Genomic DNA, 18,895 nt, shown 5'->3' with positions numbered 1-18,895 from the left:
AGCCTCAGATGTACAGGCTCAGGTTCAGAATCCTAAGATCTTTCTTTCATGGAAAGACCCCTTCCTTCCTTCCTTTCCTCCTTCCCTCCCTCCCTCCCTCCCTCCCTCCCTCCCTCCCTCCCTGCCTCTCTCCTTTCTCCCTGTGTTAGACATACCGCCTGTGTGTGGCAGTGGGATCAGAAATACATGAGCAATGTTCTTGGTGTGGAGGCACACACCTTTAATCCCAGCACTCGGAGGCAAAGGCAGGCACAGTTCTCAGTTTCAGACCAGTCTGAGTTACATGGTGAAATTCCAAACTCAGAAAACAATTAAACCAAGAAAGATCCCCACCACCAACAAAACAAAACACAAACAAACCAACATTAAGAAACTAAAAGCTTCAAGTGTTGTACATTGGGGAGATTAAATTAATTTATGAATAACTACAACACAGTCTGGGGGTTGTGGGGGGAGGTTCCTCAGGATTTACGTGTGGGAGTGGGAAGTCTGCCAGCTGTAGTCCCCCAAACATCCCCATCTCTGCTGGTGTCAGTAAATGTAGTTCTGTAGCAGCAGAAAGTGCTAAGAGGCAGCTGGAAAAATGAAGGCAAGTGAAAGCTCAGAGAAGTGTGAGAGCTGGGTAATAGGTTCTCCATGTAACATGCGGAGAGAGCTAAGTCTCCAGAGTCACGGCTGCTACCCTGAGAGCTCAGGGTACTTACTTTACTACCAGTGAGTTGACTGAGATGTGGCTTTAGTTCATCACCAATCACTGCATGGACAGCCACCAGGCAGAAGACACAAGCTTTCCGGACACTGCTTTCTGAATTATCATAACCCTGAGGAAGAGAGGTCACGTTAGTGTCTTTGACAGTTTAGGAAGGCGACCTTTAAGGACAGAAGAGAGCTCTAATATGAATTCTCACCTGCATCAACTTTCCACCCTTCAGGCAAGGAACTCTATTCCACCCCACACTCCACCAGTTGCCAGTGTTCTTATCATGTTCTTTCTTTAGAAACTTCAGGTCTGCATCTGCCCCTTGCCCAACCCACTTTGCAAGTATCTCCAGAGAACCTTCTTAGCATTAGCTCTGGAGCAGTGAAGACCTCTTCACTATTTAGTAAGAAGCTATCAGATGCTGTGGTTTGGCAGTCAAGGCCTTCCTGCAACCTAGGCCCAGCATGCATACTAAATCAATCCCCCATACCCCTCTAGGGTTTCTCTGTGTAGCCCTGGCTGTCCTGGAACTCACTCTGTAGACCAGGTTGGCCTCCAACTCAGATATCTGCCTGCCTCTGCCTCCTGAATGCTGAGATTAAAGAGATGTGCACCACCACTCAGCTTGACCCACTCTTTAAATTACCTTCACAAATGAATCCAGTCTAGATAATGTACTTCCTGTATGCTTAGAGCTGCTTCCTATTCATTTGGTTGTAGCTCGTTGTGTATGAGGGAGTGGTTTTTTAAATGCTTACTTACTACTGTGTGTGGATATGTACACATGTGTGTGATGGTACAAATGTCACGGCATGCTTGTGGAGGCCAGAGGACAAGGTTCTAGAGGAGGATCTCTCCTTCCACTTTGACGTGAGCTCTCGGGTCCTCTGGCTTGTGCCTTACACACTGAGTCATTTTACCAGCCCTTCACTGTGGGTTGGTGGTTGCTTTGTAACTTGCTCCTTTCTTGGTTTACTTTTTTTTTGGTGGTGGATTTTTTGAGACAGGGTTTCTCTGTATAGACTTGGCTGTCTCGGAACTCACTTTGTAGACCAGGCTGGCCTCAAACTCAGAAATCTGCCTGCCTCTGCCTCCCGAGTGCTGGGATTAAAGGTGTGTGCCACCACTGCCTGGCCTCAGTTTACTTTTATTTCTGATTCTGAGGATATCTGTGTGTCTAAGCAGGAGTTGGTACACATGAGTGCAGTTCCTGCCGAGGCCAGGATAGAGCACTGGATCCTCTGGAGCTGGAATTACAGGTGGTTATGAGCCACCTGATGTGGGTGCCGAGAACTGGATTTGGGTCCTCTGAAAGAGAGGCTGGAGAGATGGCTAAGTGGTTAAGAGCACTGGTTGCTCTTCCAGAGGACCTGGGCCCTGTTTTCAGCATGCACATGGTACCTTCCAACCATCTAAAACACCAGTTACTGAGGATCTGAGGCCTCTGGTTTCCACAGACATCAGCATGCATGTGGTACACAATAGAATAATAATTAAACATACATTTTCAAGAGTGTGTGTGTATGGGGGTGGGTAGGCAGGAGAAGCAGTGCACTGTTACAACCATTGAGCCTCCATTGTGTTTTGGATGAGTATTTCCATAAGTGTTAATGAGAGCCAACTTTTCCACTTGTTTGCTGGCTGTGTTACTTGTAAATCTTGTCTGTCGAAATGTCCTACAAGCTTTTTCCCATTAAAAACATTCTCTTGTTGCTAAGTTAGAATACACCTTTACATATGTCCTGATTGTTATCAGATACTAATTTATAATTTTCCCCCAATCTATTGTTGTTTTGTTTTGTTTTGTTTTGTTTTGTTTTGAGTCAAGGTTTCTCTGTGTAGCCCTGGCTGTCCTGGAACCTGTAGACCAGGCTGGTCTCAAAATCAGAGATCTGCCTGACTCTGCCTTCTAGTGCTGGGATTAAACACATATATGCCACCACTGTCTAGATAATTTTTCTCCCATTCTCTGGTCTTCTCAGTTTTCCTTGCTCTCTTGGAACTCATGGAGATGAACATAACTCTACCTACCAAGTGTTGGGATTTAAAGGCATGCACTACTGTACCTGTCCATTTTCATTCTCTCTCTCTCTCTCTCTCTCTCTCTCTCTCTCTCTCTCTCTCTCTCTCACTCTCACTCTCATATGCAATCCTAGCTGCTCAGGGGGATAATTTTATATGAAATATTCACAGATAGTAAAATACTATAGACTGCTATTGCTCTTTGTTCTGGCCCTACTGTCTATATACTCTATTTTAGAGGTTTATAATACAAATACTGTAAAAGCACAGTTCTTGTGCTTTTCTGACAGGTTTTCAGTAATTACTTGTCATAAGGCTTTGCATCAAACTAATCAGAATTTAGGCTGCACATGCTGGTACAAGCCTATAATCCCAGTACTTGGGAATCTGAGGTAGGAAGACAGCTACAAGTTTGAGGGCAGCATGAGGCTACTGTCACAAAAGCACAAGCGAACGAACAAGGGAGCCTGGAGTTACAGAAGCTCTCAGCTGATACCTGCACACCCCAAGGCTTCATTGAAGAAATGTCACTTCAGCACTCATTCTATATGGAGTACACATGACTATGTACATGCTGTGCTTTCTACGAAAACACACACAGCCCTGCACAGACGCAGTGAGTAGCAAAGCTCAGGGCAAAGTCAAAAATAAAATACTATAAGTGCAAGGGAATAAATTACCCATTGTCTTTAAAAAGACTCAATATATATATACTACAGGTTTGCACTGAAAATCTTGTTCAGCTGCTAAATTACATTTTAGAATATTAACAGAGTCTTACAGTATGTGTCTATATTGTAAAATGTAATCCCAGTTTTGCTAAAATGTTTATATGTTTGGGATAAGAGACAAAGTCATGGTCACAGTGCATCTATCTATCTATCTATCTATCTATATATATATACACACACAACATATATATATATATATATATATATATATATATATATATATAAAAAACATATTCAGTATCACCACTTTCAAGACAGATGTGGCAACAGATTTCTGTTGGTAGATGCACACAAGGACTGTAATAGTTACAGTAATAAAAAGGAGGAAAAAAGCAGAACCCAGGCATTTAGTTTAATAATGGATAAACAAATGAACATTCCTAAATGATAGAGTGAAAATCCAACATAAAATTAATGAACCTACAAAGTATTAAATAAGCGAACAAATATTTATGGTTTTTACATATGTGAAAAATCTATAATAATTAAGGTCAGAGACAACAGAATAGAGATTATTGGGACCTGAGAGGGAGGTTAGGAGAACTGTATTTTATTCCTTAGTGGGTACAGAATGCTAGTATGCAATGATGGGAAAATCCTGACCATCGACATTAGTGACGGTTACATGACACGACATTATGTATTTAACAACACCAGACTGTGGACTTGGGGGTAAAGAAGTAGTACCTTTTATGGTACGTATTTTATCCCATATGTAAACCACCCACCCATAGCTACAATGCAACATCTTGTCTTGACCACTGCAGACTTGACTGAAACCTATGTAAAATAATTGAAGCCCCACGCATGCTGGCTTACTTCTCCGAGCCTTGCAGCTTACCTGTATTAGACCCGGCATGATCTCTGGTAAGAGCATGTTAAGGGTCTCCTTGGATACTCTCTCTATCACTTTTGTTTGCATTTTGATTGCAGCCAGATTAATAGGGTAGTCAGCGGTTTGTATGATGGGACAAAGCACTTTGATGCACTGCTCTGGACTAATGGAAGTAGCCAACACAGAGGCAGCTTCCTCAGCAGATCTCACCACCTAGAACAAAAGGGAGAGGCAGCTAGGAAAAAAATACAAATCCTAAGCACAAATTTCACTAAGCACTTAATATGACTTGATACTTTGGGTTTGCACTGAAAATCTTGCAGTAAACTAAAATGAATACAGAAAAGGAGGTGAGATCAGACTATCAAGTGCCAGGAGAAGTCAGTACTGGGCTCCACTGTCAGTCTCCCTTCTTTCTAGTTTCATGATTTTAAGCATTTATCCATTTTTGCTTTGTTTCATGTCATAGAAATGTAAGTAGTACAAGTACTCCATGCCTGCAGGGCAGTAATGATGAGCACGACCCACTGAGGTTTATAGGAAAAAAATGTCATGGACATGAAATAGGCAAGAGATTTACTCAGCTCTTATGAAGACTGTTTCTCTTACCCTACTGAGTAACCATGTAAGAAAGACAAGGTCTTGTAGGTGATTCATATTCAAAAGTGACAATTTGTTATTTTCTCTCTTCTCTTCTCTTCTCTTCTCTTCTCTTCTCTTCTCTTCTCTTCTCTCCTCTTCTTTCTTTCTTTTATTTTTGTTTTGTTTTTGTTTTCGAGACAGGGTTTCTCTGTATAGCCCTGGCTGTCCTGGTACTCACTCTGTAGACCAGGCTGGCCTTGAATTCAGAAATCCGCCTGCCTCTACCTCCCGAGTGCCGGGATTAAAAGCGTGCACCGCCACTGCCTGGTTTCAATTTGTTATTTTCATCTGTTATTTAAACAGCAAACTCTTATTGCTATGTGGAAGTGCAGGCTGGTGAACTCTAATTAGCAAATGAGAAGCAAACTGGAGAAAGTGAAACTGGATGAATCACCAAGGACATATTTGATGGGAATGGTCTTGGTCTCCAAGCATTACATGTGATAGAGCATATGCTCAAACCATGCATGTGGAGGCCAGAGGTGGTGACATTCCACAGAAGCCATCCTATCTCAAAATAAAAATTTAAATTATATTGTTCTGCGAGAGAGAGAGAGAGAGAGAGAGAGAGAGAGAGAGAGAGAGAGAGAGAGAGAGAGAGAGTGAGTGCATGCGTGCGCGCGGGCGCGCTCAGAAAGAGTCTCTCATTAGCATAATTGTGCCACCTCAGCTGTCAGCAGCCTTGGGGATGGACTTGTCTTCTCTAAGGCATCCTGGACTAGACTTACACTACCACACTCAGTTATTTTTTTTTTTTTCTGTGGGTTCTGGGGATTAAACTGAGGCTCTCATCCTTGTGCAATAAATACTTTACTAACTGACTCCCCTGCCCAGCTTGATGCTCACAATCCTAATCAAGCACGGTATCACATATCAAGGATTTACACAGGAAATGATGAAGCAGGGAACTGTTAACTGGAAGTGTCTGCTCACACCTGCAATTCCAGTGCCTACAAGAGTGAGGTGGGTGTGGAGTGGGATGGGGTGGGAATGGGGTGGAAGAGGTTTGCTTTGAGGTCACCTAGATGACATAGTGAGCTTCAGGCAAAACCAAGGTACACAGTAGGTAGAGGTGCTTGCCACACAAGCCTCGCGGTCTGAGTTCAATTCTCAGAAGACACATAAAGGTGCAAGGCAAGCCCTGACTGACATGCCCACACACATCAACCCGCACACACACATGATAAGGAAAATTAACCCCTCCCCCACCAGAGTACTTTCTGGGAAATGCTTACATGGTTCATGTGATACCGTCAGAGAAATGCGGCAGTGCCTGAACTTGTTGGTCACTCACCTCTTTGTGAGGATCTTTATGTGCTTCCAGGGTTTTCATGACAGTTAGCTCTGCATAGTTTTTGAATCTTGCTGGTTGATGCCTTAAGATTTCTTTTAAAACTTTTAATGCCAAGGCCCGGATTGTAGGCTAAGAAGAAACATTTAAATGGCTTTAATATTTTGGATGGTATAAGCACATTAAGATTGGGAGGAGGATGCTGTGTAACACATGCAGTACACAGTGTATTATCTGTGTTAAAAAATCTTGAATCATTCTCGCTTTGTTACTGTATCTGAGAGACAGGGTGGGCTTAAAGTTGCAATGTAACCCAGGCTAGCCCCAAAGTTGTAATCCTGCTGCCTCCACCTCCAGAGTGTGGAGATTACAGGCATTTGCTACTCCATCCATATTTTATTTTTAATTATAAGTCTGTTTCTGTGCATGTGAGGCAAGTGCCTTCAGAGGTTAGAGGCATAGGCTCTCCCATCACTCCATCAGTACATAAGTACATCACTCCATCAGCATGTATGAGCAAATCAACAGGTAAGCCAGGCAACAAGCAAGAACTGGAAAGGCCCTGGGTACAGTTCCTAGGCCTCCACCCACAAAAGCCAAATAAAAATAAATACATAAATACTCAGCATGGCAGAATATGGTTTATATATCCTGCAATTTACCTCTTTATCCCCAAGGGTCTCAAGCAATAACAATAATATTGTTTTGAAGTGTTCATCCCAAACACTGAAAGATTCTTCCTGGGTTAGCTTCATGAGTTCATACAGGGCAATTTTTCTTTCTTCTATACGTTCATTATGATTAGACAGCTCCTTCAACAACTCTGCAACTAAGTCAGAATGGTCTAAGGAAAGATCTGCCAAAAGGATATAATATGAATTTTGTAATTATATAGTCTTACTCAGAGGTATGGAGATGATTACTATAGAACACAATCAACACTGGTTGCAAAAGAGATAAGAACAAACATTAATTTTCAGTTGCCATCCCTGAATCAGCAATGTGCTTTATACATTTTCAACTATAAAAACATGAGAGAACACACACACACACACACACACACACACCCATCCAAGTACCCATCCCCAGACCTCAGCCAGAGTGTGTCACTCCTACGGCCCCCTTTCTCCCCCTTCTGTACCATCTCCTGGGAATGCTGTTGAGTGAGCACGTCCTGACAGGAGGCTGTGTGTCTGGACATTCCACTTTCCGTGATTTAGGTGGTTACAACCTGATTACTGTAAACTTCTCCAGCAATCTTTCCACTGTGGGCTGACCCATTCATTGACTGCTTCTGAAGCAATTAGTTTAGGAGTCAAAAATGTCCACAATCTAATCATATCATTCCTTACATGGATCATCAGAAAGCTTCAGCAAAGAGTAACTTTATCAATTAGAGCTATTTTCTTTGTCCTGAAATAGTTTTTTTTTTTTAATTTTAGAAAATAGTCAAAATAAAGGCTTTAGTTTTAACTTATTTTTATTCCTTCCTTGCTTCCTTCCTTCCTTGCTTCCTTCCTTCCTTCCTTCCTTCCTTCCTTCCTTCCTCCCTCCCTCCCTCCCTCCCTCCCTCCCTCCCTCCGAATCATCTATCTGTCCGTCTGTCGTTGGAGACAGGGTCTCACTAAGCAGTTCTGGCTGTTCTGGATCTCATTACAAAGACCAGGGTGGCCTTGAACTGGGGGAATCCATCTGCCTCAGCCTCATGACTGGTAGAATTAAAGGCATGCACTACCCACCCTACCTGGCCAATATAATGTTCTTTATGTTTCAGAGTCACACTGAGATCAGTTGTTATTAAAGAGGAGCTGGGTTCTAGTTACCATTCTTATTTATGGGAAGGTGTGTGTGTCTCTCTCTGTGCATGTGTGTGCCACATATGTGCAAATGCCTTCAGAGGACAGAAGAAGGCATCAGATTCCTTGGAGCTGAAGCTACAGGGAATTGTGAGCTGTCTGATCTAGGTATCAGCAACCAAACTTGGGTCCTTAGCAAGAGCAGCCAGTGAGTGTTCTTCACAGCTGAGCTGTGTCTCCAGTCCTAGCAAAGCATTTTTATTTATTTATTTATTTATTGCTTTTTTGTAAATACTTAGAGCCAGAATCTTCATGGGCATGCATCACTATGTGTCTCCAGTCCTACCAAAGCATATTTATTTATTTATTTATTTATTTATTTATTTATTTATTGCTTTTTTGTAAATACTTAGAGCCAGAATCTTCATAGGCATGCATCACTATGCTTAGTTCATGTCTTTTCAAAAAAGTATTAGTGTGTGTGTGTGTGTGTGTGTTTGTGCGCACGTGCGCACTATAGTGTGTATGTATGTATGTATGTATGTATGTATGTATGTATGTATGTAAGTCAGAGGAAAACTTGCAGGGCTTGGCTTTCTCCTTATATCATGTGAGTTCCAAGGGCTAAACTTAGGCTGTCAGACTTGAAGGTGAATGCCTTTACCTGCTAAGCCTCATGTATGGCCCTGAGAGGGAGAAATTCATGTTCATCACAGAAGGTCACTATAGCAGTGGAACTCTTTATTTCATGTGTCTGAGGGTTTTGACTGAATGTGTGCAAGTGTACCATGTGCATGCTTGGTATTCACAAAGGACAGAAGTGGGTATCAGACCCCCTGGAACTGTAGTTATGAACGGTTATGAAGCACCACGTGAGTGCTAGAAACTGAATTCAAGTTTTCTAAAGAATAGCAATATTGTTAGCATTCTCCAGCCCAGTATTGGAAATCTTTACAGAAAGTAATGTTGACTCACTGGAGTACAAAGCTTGTGCTGAAGAGATGGCTGAGTGGTTAAGAGCACTGGCACCTTACAACTGTCTGAAACTCCAGCTGCAGGGAGTCTGGCACCCTCAATAATCTAATTCTTTATCAGCAAGGAATTATCACTTGTAATAGTCTGTGCTTTGTCATGCTTCATGTATCCTGGCTGTGCCTTACTGCTTACTGTGATCAGAGGACAACAGTATACAATTACAACTCTCCTTCTCCAGAGGCGACCAGAACATTTACTTAAGAGAACAGTAACTATCCAACCAGGATATTCAGATTAGTCATCTTCAGACAGAAGCCCATTTCACCTAACTCCATGTATTATAAACAAACACCTACAAGTGAGGTGAATAGACTGTCAATTTGAGGAGATTTGGAATCACGATGGAAACAGAGATGTTTAGGTGAAAGGTAAGATCCACTCTGAATATGGGAGCACCGTTCATGGGCTAGATCTTCAGACTGAACAAAAAGGAGGACTGAGCTAAGTACCCAGACTCACTACGTGCTGACCATGGATGCCATGTGAGCAGCTGCCTCCTGCTCTCTACCCCGACTGTGTAGTTAGGTAGTCTGTGCTCTCAAACTGTAGGCCTCCTGAAGGAGTGGCTGTTAAACACTCTGTCTCAGGAACAAGTGACGAATGCACAGTCCCAGTCCCCAAATCCGGATGTTTTAAAGAGTTACAATAAAACAGCAAAGATATCCACCTGTTTCATGGAACCAGACCTCCAAAATGCATTGAAACCCATTACATACCATCAGGAAATTGGTCGGCGTCATCATCAAACATGGCTTCCTTGAGGGCAGACTTGTTGAAAGGACTGATGCTATCTGAGTAGTTATATGGATTATAGTCTCGGGGACGTGGAGAGGAGTGCAGTGGCACTGAGTGGAGCAAAGCTGCTTTATTATCCAGAGCTGGCTGGCTGGAGTCAGCAGCATCACCTCCTGCTCTTGGATCTGACATCCCAGGACCACTACATATCTATTGACAGGAAGAGGAAGGCAGAGCAAGTTAGCTAATTTCTACATACCTTCTTCATATTCTAAAAAGATGTTTCTTGGTGACTGGAGAGATAGATGATTTAGTAGTTTCCTGTTCTTTCAGAGGACTTGAGTTCAATTCCCAGCTCCTAATTTTCATTTTTTTAAAAAAAAAATTGTATATGAGTAAACCACTGCTGTCTTCAGACACATCAGAAGAGGGCATCAGATCCCATGACAGATAGTTGTGAGCATCCAGTGAATATATGGGCAATACAAAATGAACTTTTTTTTTTCCATTTTTTTTTCTAGAAAGAGATCACTAGATAGGGGAGTAGACCTGGGAGAACTGGGAAGTGAGTATGATTGGGATGCCTGATGTGAAATTCCCAAATAATCAATAAACATATTGTGATGGAAAAAAATAAATAGGGAAAGAAAAGAAAGAGGAGAGTGGGATGCGGTCCCAGCATATGAGTTAACCATTGGCTTGGACCTTGAACATACTAGATTATGCTTCTTTTTTTTTTTTTTTTTTTTTTTTTTTTTTTTTTTTTTTTNTTTGGAGACAGGGTTTCTCTGTGTAGCCCTGGCTGTCCTGGAACTCACTTTGTAGACCAGGCTGGCCTCGAACTCAGAAATCCGCCTGCCTCTGCCTCCAGAGTGCTGGGATTAAAGGCGAAGATTATGCTTCTTAACCACATGAGTCTCACAATGGAAGCAATGGAAGTTTATATTTTCCCCATATTAATTGTAGTAACAGCAGTCTGCATCATCAGTTTATGTGGTTCAAACAGAGAATGTTATAACCTACTTTTGTGACATGTGATACTATTTATTATTTAACTGATTTCCTCTGCTATGGTATATCAGTAGTTACGTTTTCCTTTTGTGTCTGGCAGTTTAGACTTCTTTTAAAATAAGCCATCCTTTCATTCCCATTGAGCAAATTATTGCTCAGTATCCACAGAGCTGCAGCATTTCAGCACATGAAGGGCTGTACAGCTCTGAAGGAATCCCCACCTGCCTTTTCTTTCACTTGGTTTTCCCTGGACCATAAAAATGGTTGTCAGAAAGTCTTACCACCCAGGTCTGAGGTTCCCTATCCTAGGCTTGCATGTAGTCGCTACAGTAGGAGTAAATGTTATCTCGGCCTCCAGTAGTGCCAAGACCAAGGCTTGACTTGTACTGGGTGCACACAGACTGCATAAAAGATGAGGGCTGTGTAGAGTTCCCAGAAGTAAGTGTGGCATGACGTCAGTCCGTAGATTCAGATGATTGTGTTTCTGGTGATAATAATCTTGATGCTAGTATTTGTATTAATGTTGGTGTTTGGGCAAGGGTGTTAATGTATCTCAACTCTATTCTTTTTAAATTTATTTATTTCTCTATTTTTCTTTTTCTTAATGTATGAGTTCTCTATCTGCATATATACCTGCACGCCAGAAGAGGGCACCAGAGCCACCATGTGGTTGCTGGGAATTGAACTCAGGATCTCTGGAAGAGCAGTCAGTACTCCTAACTTCTGAGCCATCTCTCCAGCCCATGATATTATCTTTCTTAAATAGCCTCTTAAACATTAGTGAAATGGGGCTAATTAGTTCACAGAATTCTCCTCTTAGGTTTTTCTGGTTTGGTCCAAATGTCATTTGACAGAGGCCTCCATGCCCTGACTCAAGAGTGTAAAATATACATTGACAGTCCTATCTGGCACATTTTTAGTTAGGAGTCTAAAAAGAACTAGGGCACAGCTCTCTCTTACAGATATAACATCTAAAACTTACTAGTATGTACATGGTTGACAGTAAATACTTGGAGAGTGACTTAAGCTTCTAAAGAATTATATATGAACACACCAGAAAGCAAAGTTTAAAATAAACTAACAACTTGCGTACACATTAACACACACACACACACACACACACACACACACACACACTCTCACGTTGGGCATGATGATAACACATGGTAAGAACATGTGAACACTTACTGTGTCACCATCCTCCTTTTTAGGGTCCCTTCTCACTGGCTCACTCATATCTTCTTGGCTTCTGAAGCTGAAATTCTGGATTGCCTCAGTGACACCTCTAAGGGAGCTATAAATGTCTTCAGAATTCATGTTCTCTGTATCATAATCAAATGCACTGTGAAAAAGATAGCATTAGTTTTTACTTATTTTATTGTTTGATTTGATTTTTATGTCGATGTGTATGAGTGTTCTGCCAGCGTATGTATGCTGAAATAACCACATCTGAGGATATTTATAAAGAAAAGAGTTATCTATTTTTGACATACGAACTCACTCTGTAACCCAAAGCCAGGCCTCAAACTCAAGAGTCTCTTGCCTTGCCTCCAAAGTTCTGAAGTTATAGGCAAATATCACTATAGCTGGCTAACACTGTATTTATTCTTAAAGTCCTTTCTGTTTAGCTCTGGCTGTCCTGGAACTCACTATGTATACCAGAGATTTTCCTACTTCTGTCTGATGATTGCTGGGCTTAAAAGCATGGAGCACCATGCCTGGTCTTAAAATTATACTCTGTGTCTGTGTGTGTGTGTTTCCTCCTACCATGTGGACTGCAATGACTCAGGCCATCAGACACTTTGCAGCATGAACTTTTACCTACTGAGCCATCTTGCCAAGACAGATTACTTACACTTTTAAATACATATTTTTACAACATGGACACTATACAGAATTCGAGTTTCAGTATGCATAAATACAGTCTTCCTGGAGCCCAGTCAAGCTTATGTATGCTGGGACTACCTGTGACTGCTTTGGTAGTACAAGATCAGAACTGAAGAGAGGTCACAGACCACCTGGATTAAAAGCCTAGAATATTTGCCATCTGGCCCTTTATAGAAAGCTTTACAGTCCCTGTAATTAACAAGTAATAAAAGCACTAGTTGAAGAAGAAACAAATGTAGTTGCTAGTGATTGGCAGTATTCTTAGCACTCAGGAGTTTGGGGCAGAGGATCAACAGCCATTAGCTGCCACATGGCCAGTTTGAGGCCAGCAGGAACAGCTACTGCAGTCCTCAGTAGAAAAAAGAAGCTAACTGTACTTCATCTACTTAGAGTTGCTGCCTATTCTCAAAAACAAAAGATAAAGTTAAAAGAAAAAAGGCAGGGAGGATTTTGAAATAAAAGAAAAGTATTCTAGTACATGCTTGTGGTGGGGGAGGGGTACGACAGTGTGTCTGTGGCGGCCAGAGGAAGCTTTGTGGACTAGTTCTCTCCCTTCACGTTGCATGGTGACCTAGGGATTGAACTCAGGTAGGCATGGTTTTTCAACAAGAGCATCCACTTCCTACGTCACCTCAATGGATGAGGCAGAGTACATAAATGAACAATGAACATAATGTTAACCTGATGAATTCTATAATCAAACTCTAAATTCAATTAAGGCTAGAATTTACCCAGCAAAATTGTCACCAATCTATTAACCCATAGATTCGGTGGTAAGATCTGATACATTTTTCTTTCCTAAACTCTGATTTAACATTCTGTAATTTTAATGGATAATCTCATGAAGCAAGTCATGATGTATAACCAATAACAAAACTTAGGCTACTAATTGTAATAGATGTTGTAAGAAATTTTACAAAAGGCCTCCAAAAGGGTCATGGTGGCTACTGACTAATGAATCAAGAATTTGATCTAGGGCTAACAAGATGGCCTGTTGGGTGAAGGTGCTTGCTGCTGAGCAAGCCTGGACACTTGTACTACATCCCAGAACCCCCAGTGGAAAAAGGAAAACCGCTCCTGAAGGCTGTCTCCTGACGGCTACATGAATCTTTTGTCCCATGTGGACCTGTACTCTCACACCCAATTTAAAAAAAAAAAAAAAAAAGAGGAATGGGAGATTTTAATCTCAAATATATCCATGCTTGAACTGTGTGTGAAAGTGTTACCTCTTTTTTTGTGTATTAAGCAGCAATATCTTAGTCACATGTTTTCCTAGAAGCATACGGAATGCCATTATGTATTCATGATAGATTGAACTCTTCCCCAGTCTTCTTCTCTTTATGCTTTGTCTATCTAACAGCTCAAGTCCCTCCTGACCTTTCAAGGAGGACATCAGTATGCTATCTAATACCATAACTAATACTTGTCATTCATACTAAGTGATGTAATAAAAAGAAATAGGCACATTTGCAATTTGAGAAATGTAACTATAGTCTTTAAGAAAACAATACCTTTCATCCTATATATTGCCATTTAAAGGGTTAAATTTTACAGTTGTTTGAATCAGCTCATTTCAAGTCAAATGAAAGTCTGAGATTATAGTTAACTTTGCTTTTCTAAGAATGGAGATTGGGCAATCATCTGACCTTGGAGATAATGTATTCTGAGACGTGTTGGTAGGAGAAGTAAGAGGACTGGACCAGTTGGCTGGTGACCGAGGTGTTGGTCTTGTCAAAGGACTCCCCATGGAACTCTGAGGGAGGGAGTAAGAAGACTGTCAGCACAGGGGAGTGCAACAAGGTCTGGAGAGAAGAGGCAGTCATGAGAAAACACTGTGAAAGCAACATCCTTGTACTTCAGCATTGCAAACATCTGGGCACTTACGTCTGGTTTCTGGGAGAAAATTGTCTTTATTCAGAGACTTACCTCTTCAGTTTCCTCCCTCATCTCCTTTCCTGCCTTCCTCTCTATTACTTCTGCCTCCAAGACTCACATAACTGACCTAGAACTTCTGATCCTCCGGCCTCCACCTTGCAAGTTTGAGGTTACAGATATGCATCACCATGCCCATTTGTTTTTAACCCAATTTTGTCTCTCAATTATTAACATCTTTTCACTAGCTTTTTTTTTTTTTTTTTTCTTTTTGGAGACAGGGCCTCATCATGTAGCCCTAGCTGGCCTGGAACTCAATACATAGATCAGGCTGGCCTAAAACTCACAAAGACCTGTCTGCCTCTCTCTTGCAAGGTCAGACAACTTCTGAGAAGTGAGTAACAGCTGGAAGACGACACAACCAAGGTCATTAACAAACCTGAGGTCAGAAAGGACAGAGGGGCTTCAACCATGTTTCACTGGGTGGGCAGTACAATGCATGAGCATCCTTCTGGTTGGGCTGGGAGGACATAAATACCATGTGGGTGCTTCACTATTTCGGTCTACAATATTTCAGAGAATTAACCAATCTCAAAGCAATTACTCCAGCCCAAACTTGTCCACTCTCTGACAAAGCCCTATAAAAACCCTAGACCAGGAAGTCTGGTGCCTCTTTTCCTCTCTTGGAAACTTTTCTATCTCAGGAGCTTCTCGTCCTTCTCTGCACTTCTCTTTACTAAAGCTTGCTTCTGCTTTGCATGCTCCCTCCAGAAGACGCATCTAGAACTCCATCAGTATGAGACAAACAACCTGGGGTCACTGTCTCCCGCCAGTCTTCAGTAACCATCAGAGTCCAGCATCCTACAGCTTTGAGTTATGTATAAATGAGCTGTGAAATGTCTTGCCTCACTCAAAAATCTTACATCACGTTCAACCCTGAACTCAGCACTTTAAGCTTGACATCAAGTACACCTGCATTCTTTTAGCTATCAAAGGCCCCTCCTCCTTTAAAACTCTCATTCAATCTGTTAGGCATCTTATGTAAATCATGCATAAATATATATAGTTCACTGTGATGTACATTTAGTCACACTTTACTTCCTCAGAACCAAGTCCTGCATATGACACCCAGAGACCACCAAGCCTGCAATGCTTTAGTATGATTCTGTTCAACCTTACTTGTTGGCTTGAGATGAGAGGCCCTTGATGTGCTCAAATAAGAACAAAAGTACTAAAGTTCTAACACACCCCAAGGCTGCCGGTGCCCTCTGACACACAATGCTCACATGCATCTCTCCCCTTTCAACTGTCGACTGCTAACTACTATCCCAACCTACACAAATTATAATACAAGCACCATAGGTTCAAGGGACTCTATTTTTCCCAAGGCAATATTTAATCCCATCCAGAAACTGTTGCCAAATACAGATGTAAAAATCACATAGTTAAATCAAGTCAACTGCATGCAAAGCAAAGCAACCATTGTGAAGTCAACCATAACAGCAGACAAAGCCAACAAAACGAGTAAGAAATACCTGGGTGCCATTGCCAGTGTTCCGGAGGTGATTGTGAAGAAGTTTAGTAGCACCATCCTGGAAAGTTTTTGGTAAAGCTCCTAGTAACATTGTAAACTCTGGGGTATTGAGTTCAAATAAAGAAATCAGCACTGACTGTGCTGCCTAGAAAGAACAAAGGCATACAAACAGTAGGTGAGATGCATCCTGGCTGCTCAGCGGTGTCCGTTTCTTCTTATGTTTCTGCTCACAGGCACAGGGTTCAACAATCTCTCCCATGGAGAAGGAAATGTGATGGTCAAGCCTTAACTTTCATAACTTCTCTCTTTTTGGGAGGATAAAACCCTTTCAACTACCATTTATTTTCTAAAGTTAAAAAGGGACTATGTAACATGACAAACATTGCAGGGTTATCCCATCAACATACATTACTGTTTTAGGTTTCCCTATAAATGACCATAAAGGACAGCGATTTAATGCTAAAATTAAACATTCTCAATATGTGAAAAATACATGGGCAGCAGACAACACAGGGGTAAGGGGAGGAATGGGAAGAGGGGAAAATTAACAAAACCAAAGTACACATGATAATGCCATATGGAAACATGTTACTTTGTATGATAATTAAAAAATAAAAACAGCAGAAGGGAAAAACAACAAAAAAGCCAACTCCCCTTTAGTTTTTGAGATCACCCATCACTGAACTGGAAGTTCAATGACTAGGAAAGCTTAGCTGGCTAGTGAACCCTAGCAATTGTCTTCAATCTGCCACCTTTCCAGCACCCAGATTACCAGCATGTGCTACCATGCCTGATTTTTTATAATGTAGGTGCTAGGAATATAAACTCAAGTTCTTACGTCCTTTATCAATGGAGTAATTTCCTAGCATAAACAACTTACATATTTTTGAGTCAATAGACAATACTAGCCATAAGCCCTAGGCAGAAATGTTAAAAATATCAGCATATACACTAACTATTAACATATACTAAACAAGACATGTTTAAAAGCTCAAGCTAGGCATGATGGATGTGGCAGAATTCTTGATACCTGGGAGGTTGAGGCAGGAAGACCAGGACTTCAATGTCATCTGCTAGAGTAAGTTCCAGGCTAGCCCAGGATATGTAAGACTGTCTCAAAACACCATAACTCAAGAAAATGAAAATCAAGACAACAAACTCTAAGACAAAACTCCAGAACATGAAAAGCAATGCAGACATTAGCTCTAAGAACAGAACTTCTTTAGGAAAGGAGGCAGTAGCAAATCACTTGGCACAGGAGTGAGAACTTGGAAAGCAAAACAAAACAAAAGGTCAATCTCCACTTAGGCAAGTATTGATTGTTACGTATTGTAGGGACTGCTGGAAAGGATAGGAACGAGGCACAGGGAAAGTCAAGTCCTCACTGGTGTCGATAAACACAAGGCTTGTAGCTAACAAAAGATCAGTTTAAAAAAATACTTAAAGTATTTCTCCATCCCACTCAAACAAACCTTCCGAACATCAGAGCTTTTGGGCTCTGTCGTCCAAGTGATGACCCGAGACACTGCCAGGCGAGTTTCACTGGAATTTGTAAAATCTCTTGGGTCCATCTGCTTTGCCAGAGTTTCTATGTACTTAAGGATAGCCACCTTTACCTGTTGAGGAAGGCACAATAAAAGAGGACAGTGAGAAGGACACTCGGGACACTAGGTAACATGTCACAAATAATTCTGACAAGTGTAGCATCAGCAGTTACAAAAAGTCTCCAAGGAATGATACAACTGCCTGCCCTGACATGAAGTGAGGATTCCTGTGTCCATGAGTATTACAACTTTCAGCACTCCATTCCCAGAGTATGAACAAGTGCTAAAGATCTCCTCAACAAACTAGGAAACATCTCCTTGAGCTTCCTTTCAGAGTATATGGATGGCTAGTCCTCCATGGTCATTTCTTTTGGGTGAAATATGGCACGACGAGTCTGCAATTGCAGTGGGTAACATAACATTCTTTAGATTTAAGGTAAGGCCTCTAGGCCAGGTTGAGCTCAAATGCACTGTGCAGCTGAGAATGGCCTTGAACTTCTCTAATTCTGTTGACTCTACCTCCTGAGTACTGAGTACAGTATGAGGTGTTGGGTATAGAACCGAGGACCTGGTGCAGTCTAGCCAAGCACTCTCCCACTTGAGATACATTCCCAGCTCTCCCAATTCACTCTCTTATGTAAAGTGCATGAAAGGCAGCTGAAGAGCTGGAAATGGACCTGTTTCTGAGGCATGTATGCTTCTTTCTAGGCTCAGCCATTTTTAATTCTTCTAGTGAACAATTATTAAATTCTATCTCTTCTCTCCTATATGCTAGTGGAAATAAACAGGCTGAGAATCATTGTTTCTGGTCACATAGTCCAACACTCTACAGTTTCTAAACAACTGGGGTTGCTTATTTAACTTTTGTTTTGTTTTGTTTATCTAAGACAGGGTTTCTTTGTGTAGTCCTGGCTGCCCTGGAACTTATTTTGCACACTAGGCTGGCCTAGAACTCAGACACATGCCTGCCTCTGCCTCCCGAGTGCTGCGATTATCTTTATGGATTACTCTTATGTGTGTGAGCATTTCCCTCCATGTATGTGCCATATGAATACCTGGTGCTCATGGACACCAGAAGGCAGTTACATCCCTTGGAAGTGTAGTTGTGGAGGCCGCGTGCTGCCATGTACATGCTGGGAACGGAGCCTAGGTCCTCCTCTGTCTCTGAGGCCCTCTGTCTCTGAGGTCCTCCTCTGTCTCTGAGGCCCTCCTCTGTCTCTGAGGTCCTCCTCTGTCTGTCTCTGAGGTCCTCCTCTGTCT

The 18,895-nt window shown here is 41.7% G+C and overlaps 1 protein-coding gene across 29 annotated transcripts in view; it reads right to left on the bottom strand.

Annotated features, from left to right (window-relative positions):
• The window catches only part of Clasp2 (cytoplasmic linker associated protein 2), a 172,202-nt gene that overhangs the window by 3,513 nt on the left and 149,794 nt on the right, over positions 1 to 18,895 (bottom strand). For 28 of the 29 annotated variants that reach the window (XM_029481868.1, XM_029481876.1, XM_029481869.1 and 25 more), the window contains 9 exons: positions 17,564 to 17,707; positions 16,093 to 16,236; positions 14,332 to 14,438; positions 11,987 to 12,140; positions 9,769 to 9,997; positions 6,884 to 7,077; positions 6,225 to 6,353; positions 4,295 to 4,501; positions 705 to 821 (listed from right to left, as the gene is read on the bottom strand). In XM_029481868.1, coding sequence (XP_029337728.1) covers positions 705 to 821; positions 4,295 to 4,501; positions 6,225 to 6,353; positions 6,884 to 7,077; positions 9,769 to 9,997; positions 11,987 to 12,140; positions 14,332 to 14,438; positions 16,093 to 16,236; positions 17,564 to 17,707 — 1,425 coding nt within the window. The remainder of the gene's footprint in view (positions 1 to 704; positions 822 to 4,294; positions 4,502 to 6,224; positions 6,354 to 6,883; positions 7,078 to 9,768; positions 9,998 to 11,986; positions 12,141 to 14,331; positions 14,439 to 16,092; positions 16,237 to 17,563; positions 17,708 to 18,895) is intronic. The other variant, XM_029481874.1, reaches the window with a different exon arrangement.

This window comes from Mus caroli, chromosome 9 (assembly GCF_900094665.2).
Source record: "Mus caroli chromosome 9, CAROLI_EIJ_v1.1, whole genome shotgun sequence".
Classification (NCBI taxonomy): Eukaryota; Metazoa; Chordata; class Mammalia; order Rodentia; family Muridae; genus Mus; species Mus caroli.
The sequence above is the reverse complement of the archived record's forward strand: the minus strand, read 5'-3'. Positions and strand labels throughout refer to the sequence as shown.